General features: G+C 38.0%; 1 protein-coding gene across 1 annotated transcript in view; it reads left to right on the top strand.

Annotated features, from left to right (window-relative positions):
• Positions 1–18,557, top strand: part of CNTN6 (contactin 6) — a 262,943-nt gene that overhangs the window by 166,424 nt on the left and 77,962 nt on the right. Inside the window, exons 8-10 of the mRNA XM_025272271.3 lie at positions 4,905–5,041; positions 6,638–6,767; positions 8,914–9,064. Coding sequence (XP_025128056.3) covers positions 4,905–5,041; positions 6,638–6,767; positions 8,914–9,064 — 418 coding nt within the window. The remainder of the gene's footprint in view (positions 1–4,904; positions 5,042–6,637; positions 6,768–8,913; positions 9,065–18,557) is intronic.

The following is an 18,557-nucleotide window of genomic DNA, read 5'->3' as shown; positions in this document are numbered from 1 at the left end:
TGTTTCTCCATCTGTTTTCCATGAAGTGATGGGACCAGATGCCTTGATCTTAGTTTTCTGAATGTTGAGCTGTAAGCCAACTTTTTCACTCTCCTCTTTCACTTTCATCAAGAGGCTTTTTAGTTCCTCTTTACTTTCTTCCATAAGGGTGGTGTCATCTGCATATCTGACATTATTGATATTTCTCCCGGCAATCTTGATTCCAGCTTGTGCTTCTTCCAGCCCAGAATTTCTCATGATGTACTCTGCATATAAGTTAAATAAACAGAGTGACAATATACAGCCTTGACATACTCCTTTTCCTGTTTGGAACCAGTCTGTTGTTCCATGTCCTCTATACTAGAGGACTTTAAAAACTGTATTTATACATGGCCAAAAGTCTTTTCTGTGTGACATGTTTCTATGTGACACATTTATAATCAATAATAAAGTAATTGGAAAAAACCCATATATTTCAATAACTAAAAGTTCTAAGGTATTGTAATTACCCTGAAGGTATGCTAATTAAGTTTATACATGTGTTCTCAGTCACCCAGTCATGTCCAACTCTTTGTAATCCATGGACAGTAGCCTGTCTGGCTCTTTTGTCCATGGAATTCTCCAGGAAGAATACTGGAGTGGATGGCATTTCCTCCTCACAGGGTCTTCCTGATCCAGGGATCGAACCCTTCTCTCTTGCATTTCCTTCATTGGCCTGCAGATTCTTTACCACTGAGCCACTTCAGAAGCTGTCAATTGAGTTTATACACATATTCTTTTGATAGCTCCTATTTTTTTAGTCCAAAGTCTCTGGACTCTGGCATTCTTTTGTAAATAAAATTGTGAGGATGTAACTGGGAATTTTTTTAGGAGCAGCACAATATTACACCAGCTTTGGCTAATAGGTATGTCATTTTTCTACTAAATGGACAAATATATAGATAAAAAACTTAACCATAAAATTGAGGTTTCTATAAACTGTAAATCAATAATAAAGTACTTTCTCTCACATTAATAAAGCAACTGCTAGCTTACATAGAAGATTTTACAAATATTCACATAATTTTTATAGAAATAAAGTGTAGAAATAATTTTCAGTGATATTATAGGTAATTAACCTTTGATGAATTGAACAAGATCTCAAATAATGTTTGCTAGATCTGAGATTAGAACCTTGAACAATCTTCTGAAATGAGATTCTGCCCAGTCGTAGACTGGGCTCTTCAATCTGGTCATCTAAGTCTATTCACAAGACGTATGGAAGTGAAAGTGAAAGTCGTTCCATCGTATCAAGCTCTTTGCTACCTCATGGACTACACAGTCCATGGAATTCTCCAGGCCAGAATACTGGAGTGGGTAGCCATTCCCTTCTCCAGGGGACCTTCCCAAACCAGGGATCAAACCCAGGTGTCCCACATTGCAGGTGGATTCTTTACCAGCTGAGCCATGAGGGAGGCCCAAGAATACTGGAGTGGATTCCTTCTCCAGTGGATCTTCCCAACTCAGGAATCAAACCAGGGTCTCCTGCAGTGCAGGCAGATTCTTTAAAACTGAGTTACCAGGGCAGCCCCACATGACCTATTATCACAATCAAACTAGCCATTTAAGAAGTACAAATGGTCTTTGTGGGTGAATAATGGGTAATTGGTCAATAAGACAAAATAGTGCTTCTTGTTCACCTATTTAGTTTTCAATATGCTCTCAAAGGGCTTCCTAGGTGTTGCTAGTGGAAAAGAATCTGCCTGCCAATGCAGGAGAGATAGGACACCCAGGTTCAAACTCTGAGCAGGGAAGATCTCCTGGAGGAGGGCATGGCATCCCACTCCAATATTCTGGCCTGGAGAATCCCATCAACAGAGAAGCCTGCAAAAAATCAGACATAATTGAAGCAACATAGCACACATATTTTCAAAGGAGAAGAGAACTGATTTAATTTCTTGAGAATCAAAAAATACCCGAAAATTTCAAGACTCTCAGTCCATTAGTTGCTATGTTTAAGTTAAACTTCAGAATTCTATCCATTTATATTGGGTCCTCCTCTGGCAACCCACTCTAGTATTCTTGCCTGGAAAATTCCATGGATGGAGTAGCTTGTCAGGCTAGAGTCCATGGGGTCACAAAGAGTCGGATGTGATTGAGTGATTGAACACAAATACACAACCTCCAAAATATGTTTATAAAGTATTACTATCATTATAAATAATGGAGCATATTGAGAGGAGTTAAGTGATTTACACGGCCATTGAGAGGGTGAAATAAGTAATAATACCCAAGCCTATATGGTAGACTTGAAATACTAAGTTTTTTTTTTTTTTTTCAGGTAGTTCTGACTTAGTTGGACCTACATGTAGTTGAAGACTTAAAAGTTTATTCTTTGGAATCCTAAGCATCCAAAAAATGTACACATTAAAAAAATAAAAGCTTAAAGTTATAGCTATTGCACTAAGCAACAAACCATATATATATATATCTGAAACTCCTGTAAGCTATGTGGATTTTATGTGTGTGTTCATTTTTTCTCCCAGATCAAATGTATAATAGGGAAATTTCTAAACAAGTATCTACAAACTATAAAATTTTAAAATATTAAATAGAAACATGATTCAATTTAATCAATACATTCAGTTCTTCTAAGTGGTGCCATCCATTATCCCTCAAGGTTGTAAAAAGCGTGTTCTGTAACTGGAGGTTCCCCTGATTTCCACAGGAGTTCATCTTGGCTTACTTTTCACCACAATGGGACATCATGATTCCTTGTTTTCCTTGACTAGCTCCCCGAAGGAACTTCTCTTTTAGTGCAGGATTACAGTGGAAAAACCTTGAAAGTCAGATATACTTGTACATCATTTCAAAGACTCTCAGTACCACTTGCTCCAACCGGTGCTGCAGTGACCTCCTCTGCCACTGTATTTTGCAGGTGTAGCCTGACAGAGTCTTATCTCCGGTGGCACAACAGGCCATCTTGTTTCCTGCTCCAGTTTTCTTTGGCCCCTTCTAGAACCTACTCAAAATTTAAGCACACACAACCTGAACGTGCTAACAGTTAATACCTGCTGCTGCTGCTGCTACGTTACGTCAGTCATGCCTGACTCTGTGCGACCCCATAGACCGCAGCCCATCAGGCTCCGCAGTCCCTGGGATTCTCCAGGCAAGGATACTGGGATGGGTTGCCATTTCCTTCTCCAGGGCATGATAGTGAAAAGTGAAAGTGAAGTCTTTCAGTCGTGTCCGACTCTTCACGACCCCATGGACTGCAGCCTACCAGGCTCCTCCGTCCATGGGATTTTCTAGGCAAGAGTACTGGCGTGGGGTGCCATTGCCTTCTCCAGTTAATACCTGAACTGCCCTTGAATGACTATGGACTAGAGCCAATGAATAAATATTTCCCTTTTCTTTCCTGGCCAGGCAGTTATAGAGATTCCTTATACATGTACAGAAGATGGGTAACAATCATCTCTGCATGCTCAGTTGTGTCTGACTCTTTGTGAACCTATGGACCCTAGCCCACCAGGCTCCTCTGTCCATGGAATTCTCCAGGCAAGAATACTGGAGTGGGTTGCCATGCCCTCCTCCAGGGAATCTTCCCAACCCAGGGATGGAACCCACATCTCTTATCTCCTGCATGGTAGGCAGGTTCTTTACCACTAGCTCCACTTGGTGGTCAACTCAATAACTCATTCTTGCATTGACTCTCTTCTTCCCTGTTGATTCTCCCTTTTCCTGAGAACTTACCCTTGGCCAGCACTCCCAAACAAACACAAACATGTGACTACTTTCTGTGTACAAAATCAGGCTTCTCTATTTTCTAACTATGTCTCATTGTAAGCTGGGAAAGACTGAAGTCAGAAGGAGAAGAAGGCATCAGAGGATGAGATGAGTAGATAGCATCACCAACTCAATGGACATGAATTTGAGTAAACTCTGGGAGCTAGCGAAGGACAGGGAAGTGTGGAGTGCTGTAGTCCATGGAGTCTCAAAGAGATAGACAAAACCAAGCAACTGAACAGCAACTTCTTGATAAGGTTACCTAACACCTATACAAAAAATCCTCTGTAAAGTTTGGAGGGAGAATTAAGTGCAATTATACAGGAAGCTCATCCACTCCAACATATTTAGGACAGACCTAAACAAAGGAGAGGGATTAAATGGCAAATCCAGAGAGTTTTCTATCATCATTATAGAAGAAATCATAATTTCAAAAAATTTATTTTATACACATCTGTTTCCATGAATGTTAGTAAGGATAATACTACCTTATATTTAAATAGCATTTCAACATCAATTATATCAGTTGCTTTTTGCTTCAGAACTATGTTGAACTTTCTCAGATTAGAAAATAACGTTTGGAAAACTCATGCCTAGAATTAAAGTTATATGCTTAACCTGCATACAACTCTAAAAGTTATCATTCCCTGTTAAGACTTATACACAGGGGAAAACAACTTGCTTAAAACCTACTAAAATGTGATGAGGCTGATATCTGATTTATGCTTCAGACTATTGAATTGTTATTATATTTGATATAGATACAATTATTTTGGTTAGTTCAATCTATATATACTTAATGGCCTTTTGCCCACAGAGAGTTCAGATTTGATATACGTTTTCTAACTTGACCTATATACTAATATCTAATATGGAATTATCCTTTCGCCTTGTTCCCACAGCTCCAAAATTGTTATACATGTGCAGCAAAGTGATAGATGGCAAATATCAATCTTATGCAAAAGGTCCACTGATATTTACAACAGAGTTTCTATTGTCCCACTTTGGGGGTCCTGCATTTTCCCTCCCTCAAATCATGAGTGCAGTATTACTAGACCCAGTTAACTTTGTCCTTCTGATTTCCATAGTCCTTGAAATGCAGCATAATGTTTTGGCTAACAAATTTGCTAAATAGTTGCTCTTGCCTCTTTTTGACACAGCCCCTCCAGAATGGGAACAAAAAATCCAAAATACATACTTGTCTATCTACGACAGCTTATTTTGGGAATGCAAAGCCAGTGGAAAGCCAGACCCTTGGTATACCTGGTTAAAGAATGGTGAACGCCTCAATCTGGACGTAAGTAGCTACGGTGATGTTAAACTTCCACCTACTCTGCTAGGGAAATTTTATCACTAACAGCAACAATGTATGTTTCTGGAATGTTTAGTAGGTGCCAGGAAATGTAGTATAATCTTTACATATCCTAATTTATTTAATACTTAAACTCAAAGTGACTATTAAAATTATTCCTATTATTCAAATGAGAGATTTATGGGTAGAAAACACAACTTGTACAAAGTTGCCCTTAGTCAGTGATTGATCCATATTCAGATGATATCATTATCATCAACAGCATTCACTGAAGTCTCATATGAGCCAGGCCCTGTGTTAAATATTTTCCATACATTATCTAATGGCATCTTCATGACAATTTTACGAGAAAGATATGATTATTATTTGTATAGTGAAAAAAAAATTGTTTCAGAGGGCTCAAGTCTATTTGTCCAAGGTCACAAAGCAGCTAGTAAGTGTTAGCATTGGTATTCTAAACATAATCTGCCTGATTTCAGAACCCAAGCTCTCAGTCATCATCCAGAAACTTGGTTTTTATGAAAGTTAATAGCTGTCTCTAAATCTAGAAAGGTGGAAAACTGAGGCAGTTATCCACATTTTTCAAATTAAAGCACACGTTACAATATATAGAAAATGAGACAAGTTTATTTTTCCCATCAAATTATCCTAATAATTGTGTCAGCTCACCACTCTACTTGCACTTACAGGCTCAGTTAGAGACACAAAGAACGTCTGTTGTTTAGAACCTGAATAGAAGGCTGTTCTTTGTTTCAGCTTTATTGGAATTTAATCCCTTCATCCCTTTTGCAAACAACATTCCCTGTGTCCTTCAGCCTACTTTTACTATCTTTAGAGGATGGTGATAGGTACCATGAAATATTTAAAGTTATATTTACCCTATTAAACTATTTTATTCTATACACTCAAAATTGTACCCAAAATGGGACTCTACAACAGACTTTGTATGTTTAAGTATGTATAAGCATACTTCATAGTACACTGCAGAAAAGAATTTAGCTCCTTCAACTTATGTACTCAATTAGAAAATTATTGAGTCATCATATTTTAATTTTTTAAGGCTTTATGATAGAAAACCATGGAAATTTGCTAGTCACTCTATCCATGTCTAACATTATTGTCGACTATGTTTTCTGAAAAAACTGAAATGGTAGAGTATCCCAAATTATTTTATATGCCGCATAACAGAAAGGAAGTTCAGTTGCTCAGTTGTGTCTGACTTTGAGACTCCATGGACTGCAGCAGGCCAGGCCTCCCTGTCCATCACCAACTCCCAGAGTTTACTCAAATTCATGTCCATTGAGTCAGTGATCCCATCCAACCATCTCATACCTTCTATGCAGAACAACGCCAATTTTTAAAGAAATGAGGTAACATAAAATAAACTAACCACTAAAATTATGTTAAGAACATTTCCATTGTTTTTTAAAGTCCAGAAGACTGCCCGGAATCTTGAAGTATATTAATTTCATTTTCATAAGCAACAGGTCTCATACCCCAACAGCTCATAGATATGCACAAATGTTAAGAGCATGCTTACATTAACGCACTAGCATCTTTATGTGATTTTTCTTTTATTAGGAAAGAATTCAAATAGAAAATGGGACACTCATCATAACTATGTTGAATGTGTCAGATTCTGGTATCTACCAATGTGCTGCAGAAAACAAATATCAGATAATTTATGCAAATGCAGAATTGAGAGTATTAGGTAAGTCATTCATTTATAGCCAAAAAATTCAAACTGACATTTTAGCAAGTTATGATTATGTGTAATATGAATCCAATTTTTCTGTAAATTAGAAATTGCTTTTCCTTGAAATAATGAGAAATGTCTAAATTAGCTTCTAAAATATGCAAAGTGAGAATTATTACTTGGCTTTGGGTGATGTAGTAACACATTAGGGCTTGGAGGAACCCACTATTGGGTGAAACCAAACCAGAGGTGGCTCCCCCAAAGTTGATCCCAGCATGAGATTTTGAATACAATTAAAAAAGCATCTATTAGAAATGTTTTCAGCTACAAATAAGAAAAGAAAATCTCAATTTACAGACTTAAACAAGGATGTATTTTATTTCAACAAGAACTTCAGCCTTTCTAGGTGGCTTAGTGTTAAAGAATCTCTCTGCCAATGCGGGTTCAATCCAAGGGTCAGGAGGAGCCCCTAGAGGATTGCATGGCAACCCCCTCCAGTATTGGGATTCTTCTTGCCTGAAGAATCCTATAGACAGAGAAGCCTGGCAGGCTACAGTCCATGGGGTCCCAAAGGGTTGGACATGACTGAAGCGACTTAGCACACACACATGCACAAGAACTTCGTGGGGGGTTGGGAGGTGGGTGGGTAGCTGAGCAAGAGCAATGTGACTTGATGATCTTTAAACTTTTTCCTCATGGTTGTAGCCTCCTGGATCCAGGATGAGTGCTGTAGCTACAGAAATCAAGTCCATACTGAAACCCAAAGAAGAGAGTCGGGACAGCCCCTATCATTAGAAAAGCAAAATTTCCCTGCATCCTTACATCAAACTTCTTTTATGTAATTAGCTAGAACCCTGTCACGTGACCACTCAGACCTCAAGGGAAGCTGGGAAATAAGCCCCTATAGTGGGAAATGTTGAGACAGAGCAGTTTGAGGATGATATTCTGGGACAGTCAGCTGGTGGAGTGTCACCATAAATGACTCAGTGATGTCTTTCACCCTGAGATTTCCTTAACAGTATAAACACAGGAGATAAGAGGAAGAATCGAGTAAAACAGCAAAGTTTCATAAGTCTGTGGGTGATGGACATTGATTCATTTGTTTCTTCATTCAATCATCATTTATTGAATACTTATTGTGTATTAAACCCTGAAAACAGAACTATCAATATCAAAGTGATCTTTATAGAACCTATAGTTCTACAGAGGGGAAAAAAAGCACTAAATTTTAAAATATCGTGATTATTACAGTCAAGAATTGAGTAGGTGCTATCAGCTGATATAACCTAAACTGAAGATCTTCTCTTTAAACATGTTTCAGAATAAAAAGCATGTATAGGTCAGTGGAAGGGCAGAGAAGCCATACAAGACAACATGGTATATCTGAAAGAAATTCATATAGACTTTACGCTAGGAATGAGAACTGGACATGTAGGTTCCCACAGGCAGGCAGCTAGGAAGACTTGGATGCATCCCCAGGCAGTCTAATTATTTATTACCCTTATGAACTGGTATTTGTTCAAGATTTATCTAGTGAGGACAGAGTTGAAACTGACAGTTTTTTTTTTTTTTTCTCTGTTGTTGTTGTAAAAATTTCTACTCAGCCTGCCTGCTTCAACTGAAGGCAGACTATTTCCATTTTTCCAGTTAATGGTATGCCTAAAGAAATCTGAAATAATAATATACTGCTTTTGATTTATTTAAAAGGTATTTCATTGTGTGCGCTCTCTTTCGTGAAACCGTCTTCACCTTCTTTATTATAAATGCAATAAAAAATGTGACCTTTTGTAACTTGCTTCCTCCCTAACTCCAGCTTGCTTTTTTATCTCAATGACCATTACCAAAACAAAAATAATCTACATTTACTGAGCAAATAATTTGTGCCAGTTGGTACTTAACCTTCTTTACTGAATGCTACCTCGTTCAAGACCCAGACTAACTGACTGAGATAATATCTATTGCCATCTTCATTTTACAAATGGAAACAGTGACTCCAAAATGCCAAGTCCACAATTAGCTCCAAAACACCTTGAGCGAAGTAGCTTCAAAAAGAGTTTTTATTTTATAGATATTAGGTTCTATCTAGGATACTGCATCAGTTCTTCGGTTACAACATATTGATTAGATGAGTAATTGAATAATTCTGTGATTTTGTTTTTAGCCTCAGCTCCTGATTTCTCTAAAAATCCCCTTAAAAAGTATTCAGTTGTTCAAGTTGGTGGGGATATTGTGATCGAATGCAAACCAAATGCTTTCCCCAGGGCCACTATTTCCTGGAAAAGAGGAATAGAGAGCCTGAGACAAAGCAAAAGGTAAACAAATCTCCTTTGTTTTAATATTTTAAATATTTTGTAATATAATATCTTCCAGATTTTAGGGTTTACTAGGTTTTCTGAAATTCTCTCTCTTAGAGTAAGCTTGCAAGTGTGTATCTGGAGATCCGAACATTTTCACATGATGGTATAAACAAAAGGAATTTACAAGACTATGAACTGTTTGTATAATTTGACTGCAATATTTTCAGTGCCTGTGCTTGTAATAGATATATTTTAAGAAATCCTTTAAGACCTTTTTCTATATTCACTTTGAATCCTTTTTCCTGACCCAGCCTGCTGAGAAATCAGTGAGAAGAGCATTACACAAAGGAGAGAGACATTCATACTCACACACCTGGTGTTGTGGTTTTTAAGTAGTCACACAGGTGTTCACTCCATGACAAAATGAATTCACCACATGAAAAAAAATGTAGAGAGGTTCCCGTAGAGAAAGAAGAGAGGTTTCCTCCTATTATGGATGTGATTGAGAAATCCCAGATCAGCACTGGCAAGTTCTCTGGAAAAGTTTTGACAGCACAAAACAGGTGTTTTTCTCTACTTGTAACACATTTCATTCTATTGTGCTGTAGAACCTTGTATATTCAGAGTTGATTTGACTAAAGTTCCAACTCTAATTTAAGGACCCACATGTGTTTCTATGTGGTCAGATACACAATACGGTGCTACTATGAATTGCTAATTGCCATGGTGCTGATGGTATGAAAATGGTTTCATGGGAACTTCTTCAGCATCATATGTGCCACAAACTCATATACATACCGGGCAGGTAACATAAATAACAAGATACGCCAGGTAAAAGAAAAGACAGCTCAACTGTCGTGCCAAAAAATGGCCATCTGTCAATCTCAAAAGCCTGTGAAGGAGTGGAGAGTGAGTTCTACACCTAAAAGGTATAGTCACAAATCTGAATTCAGTCAAATGTTGTTTTATGGGTAGAACTTTTAACATTTCAGAAAAAGCTAGAAATCTAAATTTTGGCATTGAAACTTCTGGGCCAGAAAAAACATCCATGGGTTGGTCAAAAGAACACTGTTTTGTCATTTCTGATCTCAGACTGCATTTGTGGTCAGGAAGAGAGAAAAGTAGGTTCGGTCCAGTTCAGTCACTCAGTTGTATCCGACTCTTTGCGAACCCACGAATTGCAGCACGCCAGGCCTCCCTGTCCATCACCAACTCCCGGAGTTCACTCAGACTCATGTCCATTGAGTCGGTGATGCCATCCAGCCATCTCATCCTCTGTCATCCCCTTCTCCTCCTGCCCCAAATCCCTCCCAGCATCAGGGTCTTTTCCAATGAGTCAACTCTTCGCATGAGGTGGCCAAAGTATTGGAGTTTCAGCTTCAGCATCAGTCCTTCCCATGAATACCCAGGACTGATCTCCTTTAGGATGGACTGGTTGGATCTCCTTGCAGTCCAAGGGATTCTCAAGAGTCTTCTCCAACACCACAGTTCAAAAGCATCAATTCTTCAGCACTCACCTTTCTTCACAGTCCAACTCTCATATCCATACATGACCACTGAAAAAACCATAGCCTTGACTAGATGGACCTTTGTTGGCAAAGTAATATTTCCGCTTTTTAATATGCTGTCTAGGTTGGTCATAACTTTCCTTCCAAGAAATAAGCATCTTTCAATTTCATGGCTGCAGTCACCTTCTGCAATGATTTTGGAGCCCCCCAAAATAAAGTCTGACACTGTTTCCACTGTTTCCCCATCTGTTTCCCATGAAGTGATGGGACCAGATGCCATGATCTTCGTTTTCTGAATGCTGAGCTTTAAGCCAACTTTTTCACTCTCCTCTTTGGTTAAAACAAGCAAATAAGCAGTGTTGATTGTGTAGAATGCTCTCACTGTTATATCTCTCACTGAAGCCTTGCACACTCTCTTCTGATAAGAAGGAGAAAGCTCTTTCGAAGGCAATCTTTCTTTTCCTCTTCTGTCTCCCAGGGACTCTGTAGCCCAGAACTGAAGATTTTCCCAGGATAGGGATCCTGTCAAATTTATTCTTGTATGCCCTGTGCCTTGGCATAGAACCTAAACTCAGTAAATATCTGCAGAATGAATGAATGTTTCCAAAAGGATGAATATGTGAGGCATTACCAGCTTCACAGAATGGCTATTCTGAGAGGAAATGCCTCAACACATAAGAACAGATGCTATCAAAAGAAAGGTGTAAAAGATGAAAGGAAAGCTGGTGCCTGCCCCAATTGGTCTCCTTCCCTTCTAGACTACTTGGGAGACTGCTACAAGCACTCCCAACAGATCTGGATGTGCATCCTCTTTAAATGTTTTCTCTTTGACTCCTCAATCCTAATCAAGGTTTAAATGCACTGCTATAGAACAGGAAAACTCAAGAGAATCCCATAGCCTCACACACAGGCTCTGTACTGAGCATTGGGATAAATTGATTAGCTCTGCTTCATTTACTAAAGTGACTGTAAGTTTTCACCTAAAGAGCAAGAATGACTACTGTTTACCCTCCATAACCTTTAAAGATCTGAATGCAAGTAAGTGTGTTGGGAAGAGAAAAAAAAAGGCCGGGGAGGGGTTGGGGGGGTGGTGGAGAAGATTTGGATGAAGGTAAGAAAATGAGAGAGAGAGAAAGCTTTGTAGGGTACAAGGGAAACTACTTTTTAAAACAGCTTTTCAGATTTATGTTTTATTTGTATAGAGGATGAATTTGGGAGCTTTTTGGCCCCAGAACAGTTACTAATAGTTACGTCAGATTCATTCTTGTCTCATTGGGATTAAAAGAATGGTCCATGTGATTTTTATGTACAGACCCATCTTTCATGATTCTAATCACTCGCTGCTTTAGAATTTCATTACATTTCAACAAAAGAAAACAAACAAAATTATCTTCTGAATATACATCCTAAAAAGTTGAAAAAAATCAAGCCCCAGTAGAGTACAATAATTACAGATGTGTATCTCTGACAGGTATAGATGACCTTAAGCAGTATTTTGCAAAGGTCACACACAGCCAGCTCTGTGAGATACTGTGTCTCTGCAGGCTTCCTATCCTGTCCTTGCTTCTATTGTCTTCTGAGAAGACTGGTTTCATTAAGACCAAGACTTCATGTAGCTTATTGAGAAATGCAGCACCTATGCTTCTATTGGTGTTGACTTCATGGCCTTTCTGTAGTCTTATCATGGGAATTTTCAAACAGGCTGCAGGTAAAACTAGAATGAAGTCAGAAAAAGAAAAACGAACATCATATATTAATGTATACATGCGGAATCTATAAAAAAATTGGTACAGATGGTACAGATGAAGCAACTTCCAGGGAAGAAAGGGAGATGCAGACATAGAGAATGGACTGTGGACACTGCAGGGGAAGCAGAGGCGGGATGGATTCAGAGAGTAGCAGTGGCATAGATAACGCTACCGTGTGTAAAACAGGCAAGCAGTGGAAAGCTGCTGCATAGCACAGGGAGCCTAGTTCGGGTGGAATGTGGGGGTGGGACGGAGGTTCAAGAGGGAGGGGATATATGTTTACTTATGGCTGATTCACATTCATACTGCTGTACAGCAGAAACTAACACAACACAGGAAAGCAATTATATTCCAATAGAAAAATATTAAAAAAAAAAAAAGAAAGGAAAGAAGGAAGAGAGGAAAGAAAGGAGGAGGAAGGAAAGGGCATTAACTATTTACTACTGTAGAGGTGGTATGGTACAATGAAGACATAGCTCAGCCTCTACTCAGTCCTAATTGTACCATAATTTGGAGTAAGTCACATGTCCTTGTTAGGCTTCTATATGTAAAATGGATTAGAAGCATCGCATCTTCCTAAAAGACAACAGAGAGCAAAGTGGTCTCTTCAAGCCCATTGAGGTCTAAGCTTGATTTTTTCTTCTATAGGTTTGATCTGAGCCATTAGAAGGTAACTGAATCTTTTCCCCATGATCTTTTCCCCTTCTCACATCAGCGATGCCAGGACAAATCCCGGGTCTTAGCAAAGTAACTGCATTCAGCTTGTAAATAGCTACCACATTGCAAGAATACTTTGGTGAGGAGAATATTAAAAGAGTATCTAATGCCACACACTATTTCTTATAACATTTGTAATATATGAATAAAAGTTATTTGACTTATAGTCTGTGTATACATTTGAACATTAAGTGTGCTCACACGTGTGTGTATATATTAATATGTGTGTACCACAGGGTTAGCCATAATTTCCAAACCTAATGAAATTAATTACACTAGGAGATAGAGACCTAGTCCATTTTCCAAATTTTATGGGACCAGATCACAAACTCAAATACAGAATAATGAATCTTAGTACACACTTTTTTAATGCCACATCAGCTTGACTATTATATCTAAATAATATACATAATTCCTATCCTTTCATACTTCTGTTAAAGCACAATATACTGTATACACAGGAAGATTAAAAGAGTCAGATCTAGAAAACAGTTTAAATGACTTCAAGTAGGAACAGTTTTTAGTTCTTGACCTTGGAAATACCTATATGGGGAAATGCATGTTTTTAGTCTCTGTTTTAAAACTTCTATACCATTCTGTCTACTTTGAAATTTCATTGTCACTATACTTGCTTCCAATAAAGTGTAGCTAGCTATCTAGAGATGATTGAAAGGATTCTAAAGAAATCTATCCAAAGTAACCTTACTCTGTGGCTTACTTTAAAAGAAAATGGTGGCAATATATATTTTTTGAAAATTTCTTCCAGTATTACATGAATCGAAACAGCATACAGCTTACAGCTAATGTAAAGCTTAGACCTGATGCCCAATCTGCCTTCTCTGTTTCCAGAACTTTTCCTTTCTACAGATAATGGAGAACACACTCAAACTCTTTATTTTTTGAAGCCTACTGTCACACGATTTTTACTGAATTTCATGTGTTGATAATTCAGATCAAGCAACATTTCTGAATATGGTTTGTATTTCTTATTGGCCTATGTGTCACATTTGAAGTCTTGACTATTTTAAGAGTTCCATCTTTAACAGTGTCTCTATTTATGGCTAGCTGTCAGAGAAGAAAAGTTTTCTTCCAACTAAAAATAGGCAGAACCCTAAGGCTGCCTGATTTCCTGCTAGAAATGTATAGTCATACTCGATCTACTTCATTCTTTCTGGAGCTACCAATCATTTAGAAACAGCATTGAAATTGAAGAGAAGCAATGGTATATTCCTCACCAAGAAATGAGTGTATTATTAAGAGCCCTTGCTGGGAATCAGAAAATAGGATTCCAGTTCTATCATTGATAAGGGGCTCGGCCTTGGGTAAAATCACTAGCTTACTTTTTTTTTTTTTTTTTTAAATTAAGGTCACTGTTCTTGTATTTATTTAAAATGAAATAATTAAAAAAAAAAAACTAACAGAAATACTTGACATGCTACCCACATAGTGACTGCCAGAATAGAGATTATATTTTAGAAATCAATGCAAAATATTAACCTGGAAGGTCAAAATTGCAGATTCTATCATACTCAAAATTTTGTACATGCTTTGCTAATTTGTTCAGGTGACTGAATGATTGTGCCAAACATGGTGATTGCTGTGAGTTGTCAAATTAACTAAAGTGACCTACTTAGATGGATTCAGAGATTATAGAGGTCCCCGGTATCTAGACTTAAGCATCACTGAGTACTAGGCCCCATTCATTAACTCACCATTATGGACCTAGCACCCAGCACAAACCTGGAACACAACAGATGTCCAATGCGTATTTTCTACTTTGCTGAATGAATGAAAGCTAAAATTCACTTTATTTTGTGTCTACCTGAATTAAGAGATGTTTTACAGTTAAACCAAAAATGTATTTAATAATTAATAGGTCCAAAATGTGTTCATTCATTCATTCTGTAAGTATTTAATGAGCAACAATTATACCTCAAATTCTATGCTAGGTGCTGTGGATAAGTTTTAAGTAGCCGACTACATGATGCATAATATCCCTCCTTAAGAAAGTGTTTTCCTTTTCAATTATTTGGAGTCAGAAGATCCGATTTCTGTTCTGAACTCTAGTTCTCACTTAGCTGATAATTCTAGTATGTCCTTTAATTTAACTGGTCCTCAGTTAATTCATTAAAAAAAAATTGGAGAAAATAATAGTTGTCTCACTCTTGGAGCTGTGTGACTCAAATGACACAGAATGAGTGAAAAGGATGGATGATCTGTCTATACTCTGTTACCATTAGCTGCATGTATTGCTGTTGTTCCAAACTTTATGCAAATCCAAGTTACACATTCTTACCTCCACCAGCCAAGGGAAAAACCAAAGACTTCACCACAGAAAGTCAAGATGAATACAGATGAAGCTTATCTCTGCAAGGCATTCTGAGGCAACTGAGGGAATCAATTCCACATCTGCTAAGTTTGATTAATCACTTCTTTTTTGCCTTGTGGATCCACTTAGCAAGTGAACTGACAGAAATCAAAGGCCTAGATTTATCTCCTTATCCCCAGTGACTGCTGGCTACCTGTGCAGGGATCACCTCTTGAATTTAATAGAAGACATAGGAAATGTGAACTTTCTGGACCAACAGCTCGAAGTTGTCCTCTTGACAGGCAGCATACAAAAAGATGCCTAAATCACCTGAGATTTTGTCAGAGTGGATATACACTCTCTGAACAACAAAAACAAAGAGATGGACTGATTTTTTCTCCTATTATCACAAGAATAATAATTGAATTAATAAGTAACACACCATCCTGCTTCTTCATTTTCCTAAAAACATCTACCATATTTCTCTCTCATTTCATAAGATGAAGTAAAGTAAAATCCAGCTATATGTTAAATTGCCATTAATAATGAAAATACTATTTTAAGCCTGTCCATAAGCCAGTCAGTATACATGCTTTCCATATTTTTCAAAAAAACAAAGCAGTTTTTTTTCGTATTCAGATACATTTCTAAGGTGTATCTGAATATACCTTCAGCCACAGAGTATACAGTTATGTTTGTACTAGTTTTACCCTGATAATCTCAAAAAGCTGAATACAAAGGACACTTTGAAATTCACAGGGAATCAAATTCATTCAGACTTAGAGATTCTGTCCCCACCCCCAAACAACTGGTTTCAGGATGTGGTCATAGTCCGTAGACTTAAAACAAGAGGACCGTTGGACCTTTTGGAACCAATTCCATGACCTCTTTCCACTCAGATACATATGTGCATGTGTGCGTATATATACACACACACACACATGCGCACACACACACATACTTCAAAAAGATCTTATGAGATCATGGATTTTGTGATTTCTCCTACAGTAATGACACCATTAAAAGCTTCATGGCTCTGAGCATTTCACAAAATGCCTGCATCCCATGACAAGTTATGAACCCATAAGTTGGTATGGAATCTAGTACTGATGCTTATTCAATAGTTTTGCTGCAATCTGGTAGGCCCACTCCATTTCCATCTGCATGACACTTCAACTCCTAAGACCTCTTTCCTAGACACAATAGAGATTTTTAGGAGTCTGAGGAGAGCTGAAAGAGGTCAAGGAAGGAGTACAGAGGGGAAGCAGAAATGAGAGAAAGGAGATGAGGAAGAAGAAGGATGAGATGACATTCTCTGTGCCAAGAGAGAATTGATCATTATTGAGCGAGTCACTTGATCTTTCTTCTCTTCATGGATAAAAAGGTGCCCTTGGGAAAACCTATTTGAAAGTCCTTAGCATAGTGACATAGAAAAGGAACAGAATTAAAAGTGAGTCTGTTTCCATTCTTTTTCTTGCTAAGCCACCAGGAAGGACAAAGTTCCAGAGTTACCAACACTGGCAGAACCTGTTGCCCAACACTTAGTCATCACTCCACTTTCTCCCTGGAGTCTTGTCACAAGCATCTTGTAAATCAGCCTGTGAGAGTCTGCCTGCCTGATTGTACGGAAGCCACTTATATGATGCTCCCTCCCTTTTTGACCCTTTTCTATCTTCTCCAGTGACACATTGTTAAAAATTTGTCTGCCTATGTAGGAGATGCAAGGGTTTGATCCCTGGGTGAGGAAGATTCCTTGGAAAAAGGAATGGCTACCTACTCCAGTATTCATGTCTGGAAAATTCCATGGACAGAGAAGCCTGGCAGGCTACAGCCCATGGGATGATAAAGAGTTGGAAGTGGCTGAGTGACTGAGCACATTGTATGCATGTATCTTTCAGTAACTGCTTTCTAAATCACCATTATTTCTCCTTTCTTTTAAACTTTTATTCCCAATGGTTCATTCTTAAAATATCCCCTCCATGCACACTTTTTAAAATACAACTTTAGCCAAAATGCAGCAACTGGTAAGTAGGCTTTCCTATCCCTTACTCCTTGCAGAGCTTCCGAATGGAACAAGCAAACAAATCTAATTTTATTTTGTATCATCAACTACTTAATGTAATACTGCTTAGTACATCAGGTAACATGAGTATCAAATAGGCAAATGAACCATATGTTCCCATGTTTAAGGAAGAATGACAGTCTGCATAATGCCAGGCTTATTACAATCTCCCTTCTGTGTGCTTCTTTGTAATAAAATTTTAAATTGTTCATACTCAACTCCTGAGAGCCTTGTTAAGGTGAGCCTTTCCAAGGGAATAATGCTGAAGATGTCAAAAGCCATCTGATATTCTTGCCTATCTCACGCAAAGATGTAACAAGCTAAAATCCTATGTGTACCCTTGTCACTCTTGCCCTATTTTTTCCCTCTTGCCATCCAGTCCTCTTTCCTTCATCACCACTGGCCTCCACTGGCCTGGAGCACTGACCCTTTAGCACAATGCTTATAGAACCACCTGCCTGCCATGGTCTGAAAAAGCTCCAGTTCATTAAAGATGTAAAGTCTGCCTTTAAACCCAACCTGTCCAGCTGGGTATGCACTGTTTTATTTTACACTACTGTCTTGCTTAGACTACCGTTGCTTTAGTTCCCTATTTAAAATGTTTTAACGATGGTTAATAACATCATGCGGATTTAAGCCAAGAGTAAATATGGCAAAGAAGTTCCAGAAATAAATAGCATCCTATAAAATCTTGTACGAGAAGCTATCACTGAATATGCATATAAGCTTTGTTGTAGAGTTGCTATGAATTCATAGGCTAGATCAGTAGCTTTCACTATCATGCATAAGATTATTGTGCCTAAGATTTCAAGATCATGCATGATTATGCACCAAGAACGTTGTGGAAAAATGCAGAATCCCAGGGTTGCATTCAAGATTTTGAGTCCATAGGCATGAAGCAGGGTTGAGCAATCTGCATTTTTGCAAATTCACTCTGTTCCCAAGTAAAGCTGAGACTGTTCAATAGCAGCACGAGAAAATCTGCTTTGGTGCAAACAAATCATTTAAAAAATAAAAATTTTGTTTCATTTTTCTTTCCTCTAAGAACTCTGCTTTCTATACCAACATGCTCAGCTCCTCATCTTATCTCAATGCTCAGCTCATTCATTTGAAAATATGAATACAATTAGCCTTCAAATGATGTCAACTTACTTATGTGCTAGCT

This window comes from Bubalus bubalis, chromosome 21 (assembly GCF_019923935.1).
Source record: "Bubalus bubalis isolate 160015118507 breed Murrah chromosome 21, NDDB_SH_1, whole genome shotgun sequence".
In the NCBI taxonomy this organism is placed as follows: domain Eukaryota; kingdom Metazoa; phylum Chordata; class Mammalia; order Artiodactyla; family Bovidae; genus Bubalus; species Bubalus bubalis.
This window is presented reverse-complemented; position numbering and strand designations above follow the sequence as displayed.